The sequence below is a fragment of the Cucurbita maxima genome, unplaced genomic scaffold, assembly GCF_002738345.1.
Source record: "Cucurbita maxima cultivar Rimu unplaced genomic scaffold, Cmax_1.0 Cma_Scf00041, whole genome shotgun sequence".
NCBI classification, from domain to species: domain Eukaryota; kingdom Viridiplantae; phylum Streptophyta; class Magnoliopsida; order Cucurbitales; family Cucurbitaceae; genus Cucurbita; species Cucurbita maxima.
Window position 1 is genome coordinate 719,584 of NW_019272057.1, and position 15,139 is coordinate 734,722.

General features: G+C 38.2%; 4 protein-coding genes across 8 annotated transcripts; 1 reads left to right on the forward strand and 3 right to left on the reverse strand.

The window, feature by feature from the left end:
- Window positions 1-6: 6 nt before the first annotated feature.
- Window positions 7-556, reverse strand: LOC111469896 (glutaredoxin-C9-like). Its single transcript, XM_023115363.1, has one exon. It carries the CDS (start codon window positions 476-478, stop codon window positions 83-85), a length of 396 nt encoding a protein of 131 aa, XP_022971131.1. The 5' UTR covers window positions 479-556; the 3' UTR covers window positions 7-82.
- Window positions 557-1,513: 957 nt separating this feature from the next.
- LOC111469638 (MLO-like protein 12) lies at window positions 1,514-6,259 on the reverse strand. The gene is made up of 13 exons (XM_023114972.1): window positions 6,140-6,259; window positions 5,815-6,075; window positions 5,532-5,648; window positions 5,381-5,441; window positions 4,549-4,637; window positions 4,395-4,469; window positions 4,214-4,302; window positions 4,088-4,137; window positions 2,900-2,940; window positions 2,651-2,824; window positions 2,479-2,514; window positions 2,260-2,388; window positions 1,514-2,159 (listed from the first exon to the last, which is right to left on the reverse strand). The coding sequence occupies exons 1-13, from the start codon at window positions 6,257-6,259 to the stop codon at window positions 1,803-1,805; spliced, it is 1,599 nt and encodes a 532-aa protein (XP_022970740.1). The 3' UTR covers window positions 1,514-1,802.
- Window positions 6,260-7,209: 950 nt separating this feature from the next.
- On the forward strand, window positions 7,210-10,080 carry LOC111469812 (transcription factor VOZ1-like). Of its 5 annotated transcripts, none has more exons than XM_023115246.1 (5): window positions 7,210-7,407; window positions 7,835-8,080; window positions 8,154-8,303; window positions 8,388-8,892; window positions 9,415-10,080. In XM_023115246.1, the coding sequence occupies exons 2-5, from the start codon at window positions 7,856-7,858 to the stop codon at window positions 9,819-9,821; spliced, it is 1,287 nt and encodes a 428-aa protein (XP_022971014.1). In that variant the 5' UTR covers window positions 7,210-7,407; window positions 7,835-7,855; the 3' UTR covers window positions 9,822-10,080. The 5 variants fall into 5 exon arrangements, with proteins under 5 accessions (XP_022971014.1, XP_022971018.1, XP_022971019.1 ...); XM_023115250.1 differs by having other exon boundaries at window positions 8,391-8,892; XM_023115251.1 differs by having other exon boundaries at window positions 8,463-8,892.
- Window positions 10,081-10,554: 474 nt separating this feature from the next.
- Window positions 10,555-15,043, reverse strand: LOC111469767 (acyl-coenzyme A oxidase 3, peroxisomal-like). The gene is made up of 13 exons (XM_023115188.1): window positions 14,523-15,043; window positions 13,709-13,826; window positions 13,513-13,620; window positions 13,229-13,401; window positions 13,039-13,138; window positions 12,833-12,907; window positions 12,583-12,713; window positions 11,856-11,991; window positions 11,654-11,773; window positions 11,434-11,580; window positions 11,251-11,355; window positions 11,053-11,154; window positions 10,555-10,973 (listed from the first exon to the last, which is right to left on the reverse strand). The coding sequence occupies exons 1-13, from the start codon at window positions 14,975-14,977 to the stop codon at window positions 10,728-10,730; spliced, it is 2,016 nt and encodes a 671-aa protein (XP_022970956.1). The 5' UTR covers window positions 14,978-15,043; the 3' UTR covers window positions 10,555-10,727.
- Between the last annotated feature and the right edge of the window lie 96 nt (window positions 15,044-15,139).

Consider the following 15,139-nt stretch of genomic DNA (forward strand, 5'->3'; position numbering starts at 1 on the left):
GCAAAATTGAGCAAGAAAATGGTGAAAGATTGATAGAGAATAAGGGAAGGGAAGGGAAGGGAAGGGAAGGGAAGGGAATAATTCAAAGCCACAAAGCGCCGGCTTGTTTCAAAATAGGAACCAAATCCCCAGAAATATGCGTAGCCATCACTCTTTCCAGCCCTCCAAACAGGGCCCCCCCAATAAACACCGCCGGCAACTCTACCTTCCCGTTCCCCAGTTGCGCGATTGCCTCCAATTCCTCCACCACGCCGGATTCTTCGTCTTCCTCCACCTCATACACCGCCGGATTCGCTCCAAGTCCAAGAAGCAGCCGCTTCACCACATGGCTCATACAACACCCTCTTCTAGCAAACACTATCGCCGCACTTTCCGACACGGACGCGCTCACATCGCGCCATGATCCACTGCCCCGAAATGCCACGCTCACTCGGCTCTGTTTTGTGCCAATTGATCTGTAAGGAATTGCTTGGTTCATGGCGCCCAATTTCTAGAGATAGAGAGAGAAATTCTTGAATTACTGGGCTTTCTATGGTGGCCTCGTGGGGATTTAAATGAACGGTAACTCCAGGCGTCAACGGCAGTTCGGCAGAGCTATGAAATCAACGGTACGCGGAGAGTGACGATGGTGGTCCCCACCTGACGTCATTCCTTTTTTTTTCTTTTCGACTTTTTATGTTCTTAATTAAGGAAAAAAAAAAAAAAAAAGACAAGAAAACGTGAAGAACAGCTGATGGCGTGTCATCATTGAGCAAGGGCCCGCCACGTGGAAAGCTAATAACTTGCATTCATCACCTCTCGTCCTCGTCGGCGAACCAAACTATCTCTGACCCACCCCATTTTTGTCCGCCGTGTCAAAAGGATAACGATCTACGTGTTCCATGACGTCACTTCTTTTCCACTGACTATATTTATATTAAAAACATAATGATTATTTTTTATTTGATAATTAATTTGAATATTATTACTTAAAATCGTCACCCATGCCGACCTTCCTTGCCGATTCGGCTTTCATCCACAGTTCTCACAATAATAAATTATATTCAATTTAATTAATAAATACACGTTGAATAAATGTTTGAATTCTACCATAATTGCTTATTTGGTTTTACGTGTGCGTTCCAATAAATTTTTAGAACTAATATTAATATTTCATAAAATCCAAATGACAAATATTCACAATAATTACAACGTGCCGGGTTGATGTCAGGTTTGGTTAGTTTAATTGGTCTGATAAAAAAAAGTTATAACGTAATGCGTCTTATTCAAAATTCCTTCTTTCATGTTCGAAAAATATAATTCGAAAACTCGTTTAGACAATATTAAAAGACTACCATAGACTTAATAACCACGTTGCATCCATTGCCACCGTCCAAGTTGGAATCCTTCAAAAGGAGAGAAGGAATCTTATTAATAAATAAAATGCGTTTAAATTTTTATTAGTATTTTGTTTAAAAAAACAATTATGTTTCAAATATATTTTTCAATTTATATATATAACAGTGTGGCGTGGCTGAAATCCGGTCAAGGTTGAGACGAGGATAGGGAATGTAATTCCTTTGCCCGACTCCTTTTTGTTAACTAAGAAAAATCTTTCTTAGTCCTTCTCGGTTTAGACTAAATTCCTAGTCTCATTTGATACGAGTTTTCGTGTGTTAAATGGACATTCCTATCTAAGAAACGTGTGAACTCGACCCTCTGTTGCTTTAACACAAACTATACACTTCAAGAGCTTTCAATATCTGAAGAAGATAGTTCGAAAAAAGCTCTAAAGAGTCTCATAAGCTCCTTCTCCAGCCATCTTAAATCTCCAATTCTTTCCATGTGCTTGCAAAAGAGATCTCCCCATCATAGTTTGATCTCATTCCCACTTTACACTTTTCCCTTTGCGTGCAGCTAATAGCTTCTTCATCACAACCGCCACTATTAGGTCGTCCTCGCGCTGAGTTTCGTTCTTCAGCCGTTGCTACGATCGATATCTCTTGGCCGGATGAATGGCTGAGGATATTCCGATGTTCACCATGGAAAGACATTGATTTGGAGTAAAGGGTCGAAGAGGATTGCTTGTTGGAAAGCCCCCGTTTCGACCTTTTCTTCCAGTTCTTGAGGCCTTCTACAATGCCATCAGTGAATACGGTCCTCTTTAGGCTCGACCCCATCTACCAAATTACGTACATTTTTAGTATCGATTCATCAATTCGTGAAATGGGTTCGTGTTCAAACATTTGTTAAGCATACTAAATCGAGTAATACGAGTACCTGAGTGACGAGAGCGTAAAGAGGCAGCGTGACATATCCACAAAGCAGCTGAACTCCAACGCCCATCCCAAGCCTGATAGCAATATCTTCATTCCTTCGATTGAAGCATGATTTTACCCCAAATTCAAACTGTTCTACCAATTCAGCTAAAACTCCCTTAAAAAAACAAACAAAAAAGACATAAAAATTCTTGTTTGATTTAGTTTGATTTGTACGTACCCATGCCCACGTGAAAAACGCCAGCTGAAATGAGTTCTGCCATTGAAATCAAATTCAAAGTCGTTAAGTTCATGGTGAGACTCCTACATTGGTTGGGGAGGAGAACGAAACACCCCTTAAAGGGTGTGGAAATCTTTCTCTAGTAGACATGTTTTGGGTGAAAATTATTTACCTGAATAAGGACGAACTGGATTAGGTGAAGAAGCCAGTTGGGTTTGCTAAACCAGAAGAGTTGATCGTGAGGCTTCACTGTAAATTCTCCTTGACTTATGGGGTTTCTTTTGCTGCTTTCTACACACATTGTTGTTATGATCACTTCCAGCTTTGTTCCCACAGTTACTACAATCTTGTCAATTTTTTACACAAACAATTAATCTATGTATCATTATATCTTGCTTGTGTGAGTGAGTCTAGTTCTTACCACTAATGGAATGAATGGGAGCCAGTAATGGTTGTAGAACTCTGCAAAATAATGACATGGGATTTCAATATGAGACTCAGATTCATATACGTGATACTTGAGTACTCGAGTAATGGAGGGTAAATGAATGAAATGAGACCATAATTGAATGAGAGCAGTCTTAATGATAGGCTCCCTGAGACAAGGTTAAAAGAATTGAAAGTTAATATCTATATTAACAAGGTGTCACTTCGTTTTCGGTGGCTTAATTATAAGAACTCCACATATTTTATGAGATTCCACATTGGTTGGAGAGGAGAACAAAACATTTCTTATAAGGGTGTAGAAATCTCTCCCTATCAGACTCGTTTTAAAATTGTGAGGCTGACTAAAGCCGACAATATCTGCTAGTGGTGGGTTTGAGCGGTTAGAAATAGTATCAAAGTCAGACACCGAGTAGTGTGCCAACAGGGACGTTGGACCCTCAAGGGGGTGGATTGTGAGATCCCACATTGGTTGGAGAGGAGAACGAAGCATTTCTTATAAGGGTGTGGAAACCTCTTCCTAACATACGCGTTTTAAAACTGTGAAGCTGGTGATGATACATAACGAGTCAAAGAGGACAATAGCTGCTAGCGGTAGACTTGTGCTGTTACAAATGGTATTAGAGTCAGATACAGAGTGATGTGTCAGCAAGGACGTCGGGACCCCAAAGAGAGTAGATTGTCAGATCCCATATCAGTTTGAGATGAGAACGAAACATTTCTTATAAGGGTGTGAAAACCTCTCCCTAACACACATGTTTTAAAATCGTGAGGTGGCCAATGATACGTAACGGGCCAAAACGGACAATATCTGCTAGCGGTGGACTTAAGCGGTTACAGTTTTGCTTATAACAATTCTAAGTTTGGTGACCTCTAAGAAATTTGTTTAAGAAGCATTTGAGTGATGATAAAGAACGCTGAAAGGACCCGTGGGGATAGCTTTTAGTCTTAGAAGTAAGTAACGGATTCATGCCATAAGATATTTTGAATCTTAGACATGGAACGTTACATGCAAAAAAAAAAAAAATAAATAAATAAATATTGTTATTGAAGTTAGATGGTCGAATTTGAGTTGATATAAGTTAATGAGTGGAGTTGTTCAAGTGGATTCTATTGTGTTGTAAAAATAATAAAGAAAAGATGGGGATGGAGTAGAATTTCTCACCATGTGCGCTGAAAAATATAAAAAGAATGGAGAAAATCCATATCCAGAACCTGCAGCCATACCCAAACAAAGTCATAATTCCATTAGGAAAAGAATGAGTAATTCACCAAGGTGGCTTATTTGTACCTGATTTGAATAACCTGCACAAAATCATGATCAAAAGCTCTATGAACAAACTTCTGGAAGTTGAACTCACACCCTCCAGCAATGTTGGACTGTAAACAAGAACACGAAGAACACGAAGAACACGAAGAACATGAAGAACACGAAGAACAAGAAGTTATAACTCAGACGTTTTTTTGGTTACCGTAATGAAGCCATTGCGAAGAGTGAAGTAATCAGATTTTGAAACTGAGCCACTGAATTGTCTTATAAAGCAAACCTTTTAAGTTATAAACCAAAATTCAATGAAAGTTCAATAAAAAAAGTGATCAAATTTGAGAGAGGTGAAGTGATATTACAGGCCAAACCAAGAGTGGATGAGTGGCGTAGAAATTTAGATGTCTTCTCCCAATAGATGTTTGACTTGTGAGCCGGAATCTCCTTGGATCTGCAGATTTGGATTTCATTCATATCACTCCCAACACTTTGTTCTCTGTCTTTATTTGACTTGTTTTCTTTGTTATTCTATATAAAAGAGTCTACATATTCATACAATTGGATCTAAGAACAGTCGTAGTTATGCAAACATGTAGATCATAAATGCTAAAATCTTCGGATAAATATATTACTTTTCAAAATTTGATCTAATTACCTCCAAAACGATAAGGAATCATCTAAAACGGAATTGCTCAAAGAGGACAATGTTATACGATTGTGGAAGGTCTATGGATCTTAATATGGTATAAGAGCCCCAAAAGTATAGTCAAAAGTGACTTAAGTGTTGAATAAAGGGGTACTTTGTTCGAGGGTTTTAGAGAACGAGTCGAGCCTTGATTGAGGGGAGACTGTTTGAGGGATCCATAAGCCTCAAGGGAGGCTTTATGGTGTACTTTGTTCGAGGCGAGAATTGTTGGGAAAGGAGTCCTTTCGATCCCAGCTCGTGATATAGATGATGTTAGCTTCAGTTTATAAGTAAGAAATACATTTCCATTAGTACGAGACCTTTTGGGAAAACCAAAAACAAACCCAAAGACAATATCATATCATTGTGGAGAGTCGACAGTTCTTAACAGATTATATCAAGCTTGAATTATTCTAAACAATTGTAAATTTGTTCGTTCTAAGCTAAACCAAAGCAACGTACAATGACTTTATTTAGCTTCAAAAACGAAAAGAAAGCAAAGAAGGTACCATTGGCCATCTTATAATCAAGAGCTTGAGTCTCCTTCTCCCATGCTTTCCATTTTCTAATCTGCCCACATAGATTCTCATTCTTTTAAGCCAAAAATTCAAACCAAAAACTTCGACAAAGAACATAACTTGTTATGTTTGAAAGTGATACCTTGGCGATCCCTAAACACATTGTGAAGATACAATAAAGAACATGAAACACAGCCAACAAGGAGATCAAGATATTCAGCTGAGAAACACCTTCCCTCGACATCAAAGAAACCATTCCCTAATCAAATTCATTCACAAATGGGTATTCTTTTAATAACATTTTTAATAGCTTTTCAAGTGATATAAACCTCGAAGATCAATCCGTTGTGAGAAGCTATAATGAAGCCTATAATAAAAGTTAAATATATTCGGTACTAAATATTCTTAACAAGTGAATCATTTACCTTCGATTCACAATGATCAGTTTGGTCTGAGTTGACCACGGGAGTTTGAGTGGAAGCGAAAACAACCGAATCCATGGACGCCTCCATAGCAATATCTCTGCATGGAGGAAAGGATTTGGACACCCTTTTGGTGACACAAATATTTGGAATGGATGCCTCCGTGAATGCCAAAAGCAACGAGATGAAACCCATCTTCATCATTTCCGTTTTGATCTTTCCCAAAGCCCTTTTGAAGGATTTGAATTTCCTCCTCCTAAGAAACTGAAGAAAAAATCATAAAAATGGTTCGAAATTTGTTGTATCGAACCGGGAAAGCTTCATTTACCTTTGTAAGGTGGTGAAGTGAAGTCTCGATGATGAAAGCTAAAAAGAAGAACACGAAAGTAAAGACCGCAACAGCCCAAGTTGGTGTAGTTTCAAGCGAACCACGGCTGATTTCTCCCATTTTTGAGTTTTTGTTAATGTTCTAAGTGTTCTTATAGAGATAGAAAACGTAGATTTGGTCAAAGGCAATCAATGAATCATATGGAGAATTTGCATGCAAGAATCGGGACAAAGATCAAATCATCAACTTGATTGAATCATGTGATAAGTGCGACAAACATGGCTTCAAATACTGACATTATTGGATGCTAAAAGTCAACGCTTTCATAAATTATTTTACTCCAAAGTCTTCGTGCTCTTATCAGCATCTTGGTTTTGTTTATTAAATCTGTACGGTTCTTATGCAGTCTTTAAAGTACTTTCCTTTTTTTAATTATTTTTTTTGTCCGATAGAGTTTAACTCATTTATATGTCTTTATTCTATTTAATATATTTATATATTATAATGAAAGATATGCAATGGGTTAATAACGATAATTATTGAAAATAACTAAAGATTCTGAGATTGCGGGTCACTTTAAATTTTAAATTTTTTAGTTGTATAGAACGCGAAAAAAATTTAGTTGATGAACTACGTTTACAATGTTATTTGTCCTTAAATTCATGTAAGTTTAATCATTTATATTAACAAATTAAGTTGATGGGTTTTTTTTTTTTTTTTTTTAAGTTGAAAGTTTGGTAAGATTATGAAAGTGAAAAGAGTTTAAGAGAACGAGTCTACGTTAGTTTAATCAACGTTACGATGTTTTGGGACAAAAAACACTGCACTGAACATCATGTAATATAATCAAACCATTGACGAAGAGAATGTATCAAAAATTTGAATGTGTTATCATCAAAATATAGGTAGGATTAATGAAATGCAAGATTATTTATAAAAAATTAAAATATGTCGAAAATAAAATTTAATAAAGAAATCAAAAAATTAATTAATTTTCATAATTTAAAGTTATGAACTTTATTGGAAAATGGCGTGCAGAAGGGACGAACCATTCCCAAAGATTATTACCCTCATTATGCTCATTCCCCAAAAAGGGGAAAAAGAATTAACGAAATGCTTTGGAAAGTTCTTCACAGGAAGAAAAGAAAGAAAAAGAAGCAAAAAAAGGGTAAAGGATGCTACCGAAATTGGAGTAAATTCGAGTCTTCAATTTCGTCAACATCGAATTTGTAGAGAATCGATCCGACCTTAAAGCTCAGAACGAAGAGGTAATCTATCTATCTATCTATCTATCATCTTCTTCCTTGAAGCTTGCCCAGATTTTCGAGCCAAAATTTCTTTAATTTGGCGGGTAATGATTCTGTTTTTGTTTAGGGTTTTTATACTTAAATTAGGGCTGAAATGTTCGTCCTCTTACTCGGATTTCGAAACTTGAAATTCTTCAGCAATCTTTGATAGATTTTTCGATGGCTGAGAGATCATGATGAATTCGAAATTTTATTTGTTTTCAAAATTCAATCTCATATTATCTGAGCTGTGAGTAATCGTGAGTAGAAGAATATGCATTGGCGACCTGAAAACTCTATGTATGTGTTTCGATGATCCAAATGATTTTCTTTTTTCTGAGTTCATCCTGTTTGAAAATCTGGAAGGACTCTGTTTATGAGTTTCATCTTGTGATTTATTTCGATTCAGTGGTGGAAAAGAGAGGGATCAATGCCGAGGGGTTTGAAGAGTAATTGCCAGTCTACTTCTCATCAGCTTTTGAAGGAAAAAGCAAAGAACCGTGTGAATGATCTTCAAGGGATATTCACTAATCTTCAATCTGCAAGGAAGGAGAGCCGTACTACCGATGTTGCTGTCTTGGAGGAGCAAGTGCATCAGATGCTCAGGGAGTGGAATGCCGAGCTTAATGAACCATCCCCTGCCTCTTCATTTGTTGTAAGCTTCTTTAATTTCTTTTGCAAAGGGTGTTTTTCTTTTGTAATCTTAATGGTTCTACATGTTTAATTAGGAGGGCAGTCTTGGATCGTTCTCACAAGAATTAGCTCGTCTTCTTGAGCATTTCGATGAGGAAGATGATGCAACTAGCACATTGGCTGAACCAAAGGTCGAGCCTGATCAACATTGCGTTCTTGCTTGCAATCCGTCTGATTTTCAGCAGGTAAGACTTTGAGCATTTGGTTTTCTACCATCCCTTATGTTTAATGTAATAGATTCTAACTAGCTGAATTAATGCTGCTGCCAGCAGCATAGTGTTCTTGGATTTGAAGAGTGCAAAGTCAATAGTGAAGATTTCAAATTAGATCAGAACTTTGTGCAGAACTTAGTGGTCGGTATGGATGATATGTCTACTATGGATTGTCGTTTATTGGATTCGCACCAAGAGTTCGACTATGGGGTGCTTATCGGGGCGTATGATGCGGGAGACTTTAGTCAGGACACAAAGCCTAGCATTCCCCCATACATCTCGCCCCCACCATCTGCTTTTATGGGGCCAATGTGTGCACTCTGGGATTGTTTCAGACCTGTTCAAGGATCTAAATGGTGCCAGGACTATTGCAGTAGCTGTCATTCCATGCTTGCAATAAATGAAGGCCTTCCAGGAATGGCTCCAATATTGCGCCCTGGGGGCACTGGCTTAACAGATGGTCCACTATTTGCTGCTCTTCTTGCAAAGACACAGGCCAAAGAGGTGGGAATACCTATATGTGATGGTGCTGCAACAAGAAAATCTCCATGGAATGCTCCTGGTAAGCATTTGTGTTGCTTGAACTTTTTCTGTTTTCTTGGTTTAATTTTGTGTTTGTTAGCCCATTTCAATGATATAATCTTAGATCCCACGTTGGTTGGAGAGGGAACAAAGCATTCTTTATGAGGGTGTGGAAACCTTTCCCTAATAGACGCGTTTTAAAACTGTGAGGCTGACGGCAATATGTAACGGGCCAAAGCGGACAATATCGGTTAGTGGTGGGCTTAGGCTATTATAAATAGTATCAGAGCCAGACACCGGGCAGTGTGCTAACGAGAACGCTGGGCCCCAAAGAGGGTGGATTGTGAGATCCCACATTGGTTGGAGAGGGTAACGAAACATTCTTTATAAGGGTGTGGAAACCTCTCCCTAACAGACGCGTTTTAAAATCGTGAGGCTGACGGCGATACGTAACGGGCCAAAGCGGACAATATTTGTTAGCGATGGGTTTAATCTCTTTGTTTTCGAGTGACTTGGATCAATTGGTGTGTGTTCCATCATAGTGATCTTTTCATTGTTGCAGAGCTTTTTGATATTTCATTTCTTGAGGGTGAGACAATCAGGGAATGGCTCTATTTCGACAAACCTAGACGGGCCTTTGAGAGTGGTACTCGAAAGCAAAGGTCATTGCCAGATTATAGCGGCCGTGGTTGGCATGAATCAAGGAAGAAGGTGATGGAGGAGTTCGGTGGTCAGAAGAAGTCCTATTACATGGATCCACAGCCATCAAGCTCACTCGAATGGCATTTGTACGAATATGATATAAGCAATTATGATTCATTTGCATTATATAGGCTAGAACTCAAGCAAGCTGGTGCAAAAAAGAGCCCAAAGGGAAAACTACCAGCTGATCCTCTGGCTGATCTGCAGAAGAAGATGGGCAGGCTTACTGCAAAGGGGCCTGTGGAGCTTGGACAATCAGTCAAATAATTCTTACAATGGGACATACTCGTCCCGTTGCTGCTTTATGTCGATATATACCTCGTCCTGTAGTTTGTCTCATGAATACATGGCATTTTGACCCCTTTTCTTTTCTGGATGCTAGTTCGTTCTAAAGGTTTTCTTTGGAGTTTATTCCATTTATATTCAGTTTAGAAGATGTGTAAGTTGTGTTTGTGTCTAATACTAATAGTTTGAACGGTAATCTTAAGTTTCTAAAATTGTATAGTGGCATTTGTTTCATGTTTTAGCTGTTTGCATTATTTGCACTTCCCTCTCCTTGCAGCAATTTTGGGAAATTCAATTTGATGTTATATTGGTTTTAACATATGAGATAGGGCGTTTGAAATTTTTTAATGGTCATTATCGAATTCAAAATAAAATATTGCCAGTTAGGCAAAGAGTGCAAGAAGCTAGACCCGACGAAGAGACAGGAAGTGAGTTTGGTACAAAAGAAGTAAGAGAAGTGGGAACCATGATTCTCTGACGTTTCCGACTTTGGGAGACCCGAGAAGAAGTGAAACCAAAATGTCAGAGCCTTCTTTGGTAAACAAAAACCAAAACTAGATCTATTGGGAAATGAAAAACAAGACTTTTTTTTTTCTTTTTCTCGAAGATGTGGACAGTACTTCTTTCAAACTTTAAGCACTTGCTTAACATCTTATAAAATTTAAGAACTATTAAACCTAAAAAGAAAAGTTTACAAAAGTTTATTTAAATACTGTTGTGATTTGAAATCTCTATCTAAATTGGGTATACATATAAGCTTTTTCTTATTACAAAAGTTCAAATATACTTCATAATTTCTAAGAATACTGACCAACCCCAATAAATCCTCCCTGCCAAATGTTTGTATGATGATATCAAGGAAATTCTCACCACGGATGCACCTTCCTTTTACTGCACCGAAGGCCAGGAATTGGAGTCCACCCAGTTGTACGCTATAGGGGCCAGGAAAGCGTCGGGTATGCCGAAGGAGCTGACCAGCGCTAGAGCATGCGGTCGTATTTCGCTGCATAGTTTCTTCACTTCCTGCCTCACTGCCCCTGCATTTTCTGGTGATAAATAACCATAGCGGATGAAGGAACCATCTTCCTCCAAGCAGATCAACGCATACATGGATCTCAGTACACCTAAAACATTCTGTAGCAGAAACCATACATATGGACGTTCATATTAGGCAGCATATATCAATGGATAAGAAGTATGCAGTAAACGTTACCTTCACTGGACCCGATGGTACACTATCTTCAACTTCCATAAAAGACTTCAATATGGCTTTTTCAGAGAAAGCTCTGCCCAAGTCTTCTGCAAGCAGAAAGCTCTATAACACCAGAAGGATTACGACGATTAGAGGGTCGAACAGTAAACGATTTATGGAGTCATTGTAAGCCAGTGAATAAGAAGCGAGGAATCTCACCTGAATGAAGGCATATTCTTTGCTATCACCTTGTGCTTCATGTTGAGATACTTCAGCAGCTAAACGATTTAATATATCTCGTTCTCTTAAGCAAAAGGCATCCGTCTGGTGCAGGAAGATGGTAAGAAAATAACGAATGAAACTCGGGTTCACCGATTAGGGAAAAGGTAATGCTAATGTTACCTGGAATTGACAGCTTCTAAGGATAGGACTAGTAAGCTTAGAAGGAATGACAGGGCAGGCCTCATTCATGTGTTCTAATCCCATACCTTTAAATGGTTTATTTCTCTTCTTAGCTGCAATGAACTCAGACAGCAATGCCTTGCTCACCTGCAATTAAGTATCCAGCCCTCCTAAATCCCGCAGGTCTAAGAAGATGAATAAAATGATGTAAACTACATACCTGCTGCATTAGGACATTATTATCGCCTTCAAAAGTAGACTGAACATCAAATTCACTTTTCAAAGGACCAACTCGATTTTCGGACTTTATGCCTTGGCCTCCACATGCTTCACGACATTCCTTGAACATGAAGTATCAAATCTAACGTCAATATCTTCGATCATTTGGATATGCAAAGCCAACAGTAAACGCAAATCCTGACCTGAAGTGTCCTCATATTATGCCAGGTAAAGGTAGCCTTAAATGCACTTGATACAACATGGAGCGTTTTGATGGACTCTGGTGTTCTCTTCATGTAGATCCTTTTCAACTCATTTGCAGCAAAACTCATGGCATATCTGCACAATTAGTATCATTCATAGCCTAGAATCAGCAATTACACCACTAAGATAATTATTGTTCTAATGTTCATAATCTGATAACTTCTTGCATTTTAATCATGCGAGTTCATATTTATTGAATGAATAATTTTCATGTTCACATCCTAGACAATGATGTATGAACTCGATGCAAATTGTATCAGACCAAAGGTATCAGACCTGTACAATGATGTACTAAATTGTGCAGATTTTTTAAGCAATTTACCAGAGTCCACAAGCATACAACAGAATCATATTCAGTATTCTAAAACTAGCATTACAACTAAGACATGGATGTTTCAGTCCAAGGCTTCAATTTCTAGAAGCAGCTCGACACGCATGTGCATGCAGTCCGATCCCAACAATGATTATTCAAATCACATGTAGAAAAGATGAAATAAAGTAAAATTTCCCTCCCTTACAGTCAACAAGAAGAACTTGAAACACTGTCAATCATTAATGCTGAATATAATGTATCTCAACAACGTTAATCTTCGTAGCGAAAGAAAGACGGGGTTTCACGAAAAATAAGATTATGGGCACGAGAGAACTTAAGCTTTGAAGACTCACGTCTTAGCAAGGAGAGGCAGCAATCTCTTTTGATGATTAGGGTAGTCCAGCAATTGGATTTCAGGTCCATTAGGCGTAAGTGAAAAGGCTCTCCTTGTTAATGAGTATCTTATAGCAATTGCTAAACCAACCTGACAACAAATTGATGTGCTTTTTTTATGAACAAACAGCTATAAAATCTAAAAGAATACTATATGGTTCCAAATCCAACAAAATCGATAAAAGCAAACGTTATCGATAAGCAACAAACCTTTGCGGAATAAATTGCAGCAACGGAAATGGTTACACGACCAGATGTCAAAGGTGACATAAATGCTGCAAACCTCTGAAAACATGTAGTAAAAGAATCATCCATGAGTTCAAATAATGGTATCAAATTTAAGAAAGCTTTCTTACTAAATTCATACTCTCAAACGCGCACACACAAGTAAACACTGAATTATCTGGAAAATTAACCTTGTCCGGGTCATTTGTGGCACTTAGATATTTCCCTTCTACTGATACATCAGCTACAGAATTCAACAAATTCTCTCTTGGAATTCGCACATTATCAAACCTGACATGGATTTTCAAAACTGATAATTGTAGAATAGAATGTGCTTCTCCCAGTAATTGAATAAATCTATAGTATATCCAAGATACTTACCAGATCCGACCATTATCAACACCGTTCAAGCCAAGCTTATGGCCACAATCTGCTATACGTATTTGTGGACAGATATTACCATCTGCATCCCTGATCTGAGCTATAAAAGCATGGACGCCTTCATTTTTTTCATTTATGTGAAGCTGTGAAAAGACTATAGCATGTGTTGCATGCTAAAGATTAATAGAAGAACAAGTCAGGGAGGGAAAAGCTGAAACGAATTTCATTGGCACACAGAATAACAATGAATAACAAGAGAGTAGAGTTTGAAATATTGCTTTTACCTTGGCTGCCCCGCCAATCCAGTACTTCTGAGCTGACTCACAGGGAGTATTAATAACAAATTCTCCAGTGCTTGAATCATATTTTGTTACTGTTTCAATTCCTCGAACCTAAAATTATTTACATATGTGGGAGAATTAGAAAACAATAAGAAAAGACAAGCAACTTAACGCAAAATAAGGAACGATCTTCACATACATTACTTCCATGACCGAGCTCAGTCATTGCAAAGCAACCCTTGATCGCATAATTTTCTGTGATCTTTAACCATGCATCATGATGACGCTTTGTGCCAAAGAATTGGATTGCTCCACCCCTGAAATACTTGAGAAAAATTAGTTGTTTTGGGTTAAGTAGTGATATAACATCCAGCATTCAAACTCTTTTCCAGTTAGTATCAATAATCACTTCCTATGGTTAGTGCTAGGTTAAGCTCATTGCTAGCTGATACTCTTCGCTTTGGCCCGTTACGTATCGCCATTAGCTTCACGATTTTAAAAAGCGTTTATTGGGGAGAGAACCACACCCTTATAAGAAATGCTTTCTCACTCTAACCGATGTGAGATCTTACAAATCCACCCCCCTTGGGTGTCCAGCATCCTTGGATGCAGATGCTGGCATACTATTCGGTGTCTAGCTTTAATATCATTGTAACAGCCCAAGCTCAAGCCCACCACTACTAGATATTGTCCGCTTTAGCCCCGTTATGTATAGCCGTTAGCCTCATAATTTTAAAAGATAGGAAGAGATTTCTATACCCTTATAAGAAATGTTTGTTCTTTCTCTCCAACCCACATTGAATCTATCATAACTAATCCACATACAATTCCTACATTTAATATTGATAAGCTCAGAGTCGGAACACAAATGAAAAAGGAAAAAAGAGGAAGAAGAAACAAGTTAGTCAGACATATATAGGCCCGAATTGGAATAATCATCTAAAGAGCATAAAATGAGTATCAAAACATCTTAAAAGGTTATTGACTGTAAAACGATCAACATCGAAACGTACCATAGGAAGACATGAACACCAATCTTAATCGCTAGAGAGTGATCATAAATTCCAATTGCCTCAAACAGCGCAAACTTTCTCCACGCGGCTTCAATTCCATTATCTGTAAGCCAACCCTTGAAAACGCCATTATCCAAAAGGTACTGAATCCGCTTCATCGTCATCTCCCTCTGCTGCTCCATGGATTGATTATAATCAGGGGAAACGAAGACTCGGCCACCGGATTGCACGGGATTGAACAGCTTGCTCTGCATCATCAGCCCAAACATCCAGTCCCGGTCCGGAAGGTTATGAACATCCAAGAGGTTCCGCATCTGTTTGATGTCGAAGGAGAAGCATTCGGAAATCTCCGGAGGGGAGAACTCGAGACATGGATTGGGGCTAAGATCTGAAGTAGTTTGGTGATGAACAAGGTGATTCGAAAGCACCTGAGTTCTCCAAGAAACACGATCCATTGCAGAGAAAAGCCGCGAGAAATTAAGAGAGAATTGAAAACGAAGAAATTTAGTTATACTTCTGCAACAGATAAGAACTTCATTTATAGGATATTCAAAGATAATTATCAATTAAAATATATTAATTATCTTACCTTCCCATCGATAGTATATATAAATTGT

Bases quoted from the DNA above. Each gene is read 5' to 3' on its own strand.
- LOC111469896 (XM_023115363.1), bottom strand. From the start codon at position 478: ATGAACCAAGCAATTCCTTACAGATCAATTGGCACAAAACAGAGCCGA.
- LOC111469638 (XM_023114972.1), bottom strand. From the start codon at position 6,259: ATGGGAGAAATCAGCCGTGGTTCGCTTGAAACTACACCAACTTGGGCT. The intron at 4,470-4,548 runs GTAATATCACTT...ATAACTTAAAAG, and splicing joins ATCCACTCTTGGTTTGGCCT to GTTTGCTTTATAAGACAATT. The intron at 2,160-2,259 runs GTACTCGTATTA...GTAATTTGGTAG, and splicing joins TTTACGCTCTCGTCACTCAG to ATGGGGTCGAGCCTAAAGAG.
- LOC111469812 (XM_023115246.1), top strand. From the start codon at position 7,856: ATGCCGAGGGGTTTGAAGAGTAATTGCCAGTCTACTTCTCATCAGCTT. The intron at 8,081-8,153 runs GTAAGCTTCTTT...ATGTTTAATTAG, and splicing joins CCCCTGCCTCTTCATTTGTT to GAGGGCAGTCTTGGATCGTT. The intron at 8,893-9,414 runs GTAAGCATTTGT...TCATTGTTGCAG, and splicing joins ATCTCCATGGAATGCTCCTG to AGCTTTTTGATATTTCATTT.
- LOC111469767 (XM_023115188.1), bottom strand. From the start codon at position 14,977: ATGGATCGTGTTTCTTGGAGAACTCAGGTGCTTTCGAATCACCTTGTT. The intron at 13,402-13,512 runs GTAAAAGCAATA...ATTAATCTTTAG, and splicing joins GGATTGGCGGGGCAGCCAAG to CATGCAACACATGCTATAGT. The intron at 13,139-13,228 runs GTAAGTATCTTG...AATCCATGTCAG, and splicing joins GTTGATAATGGTCGGATCTG to GTTTGATAATGTGCGAATTC.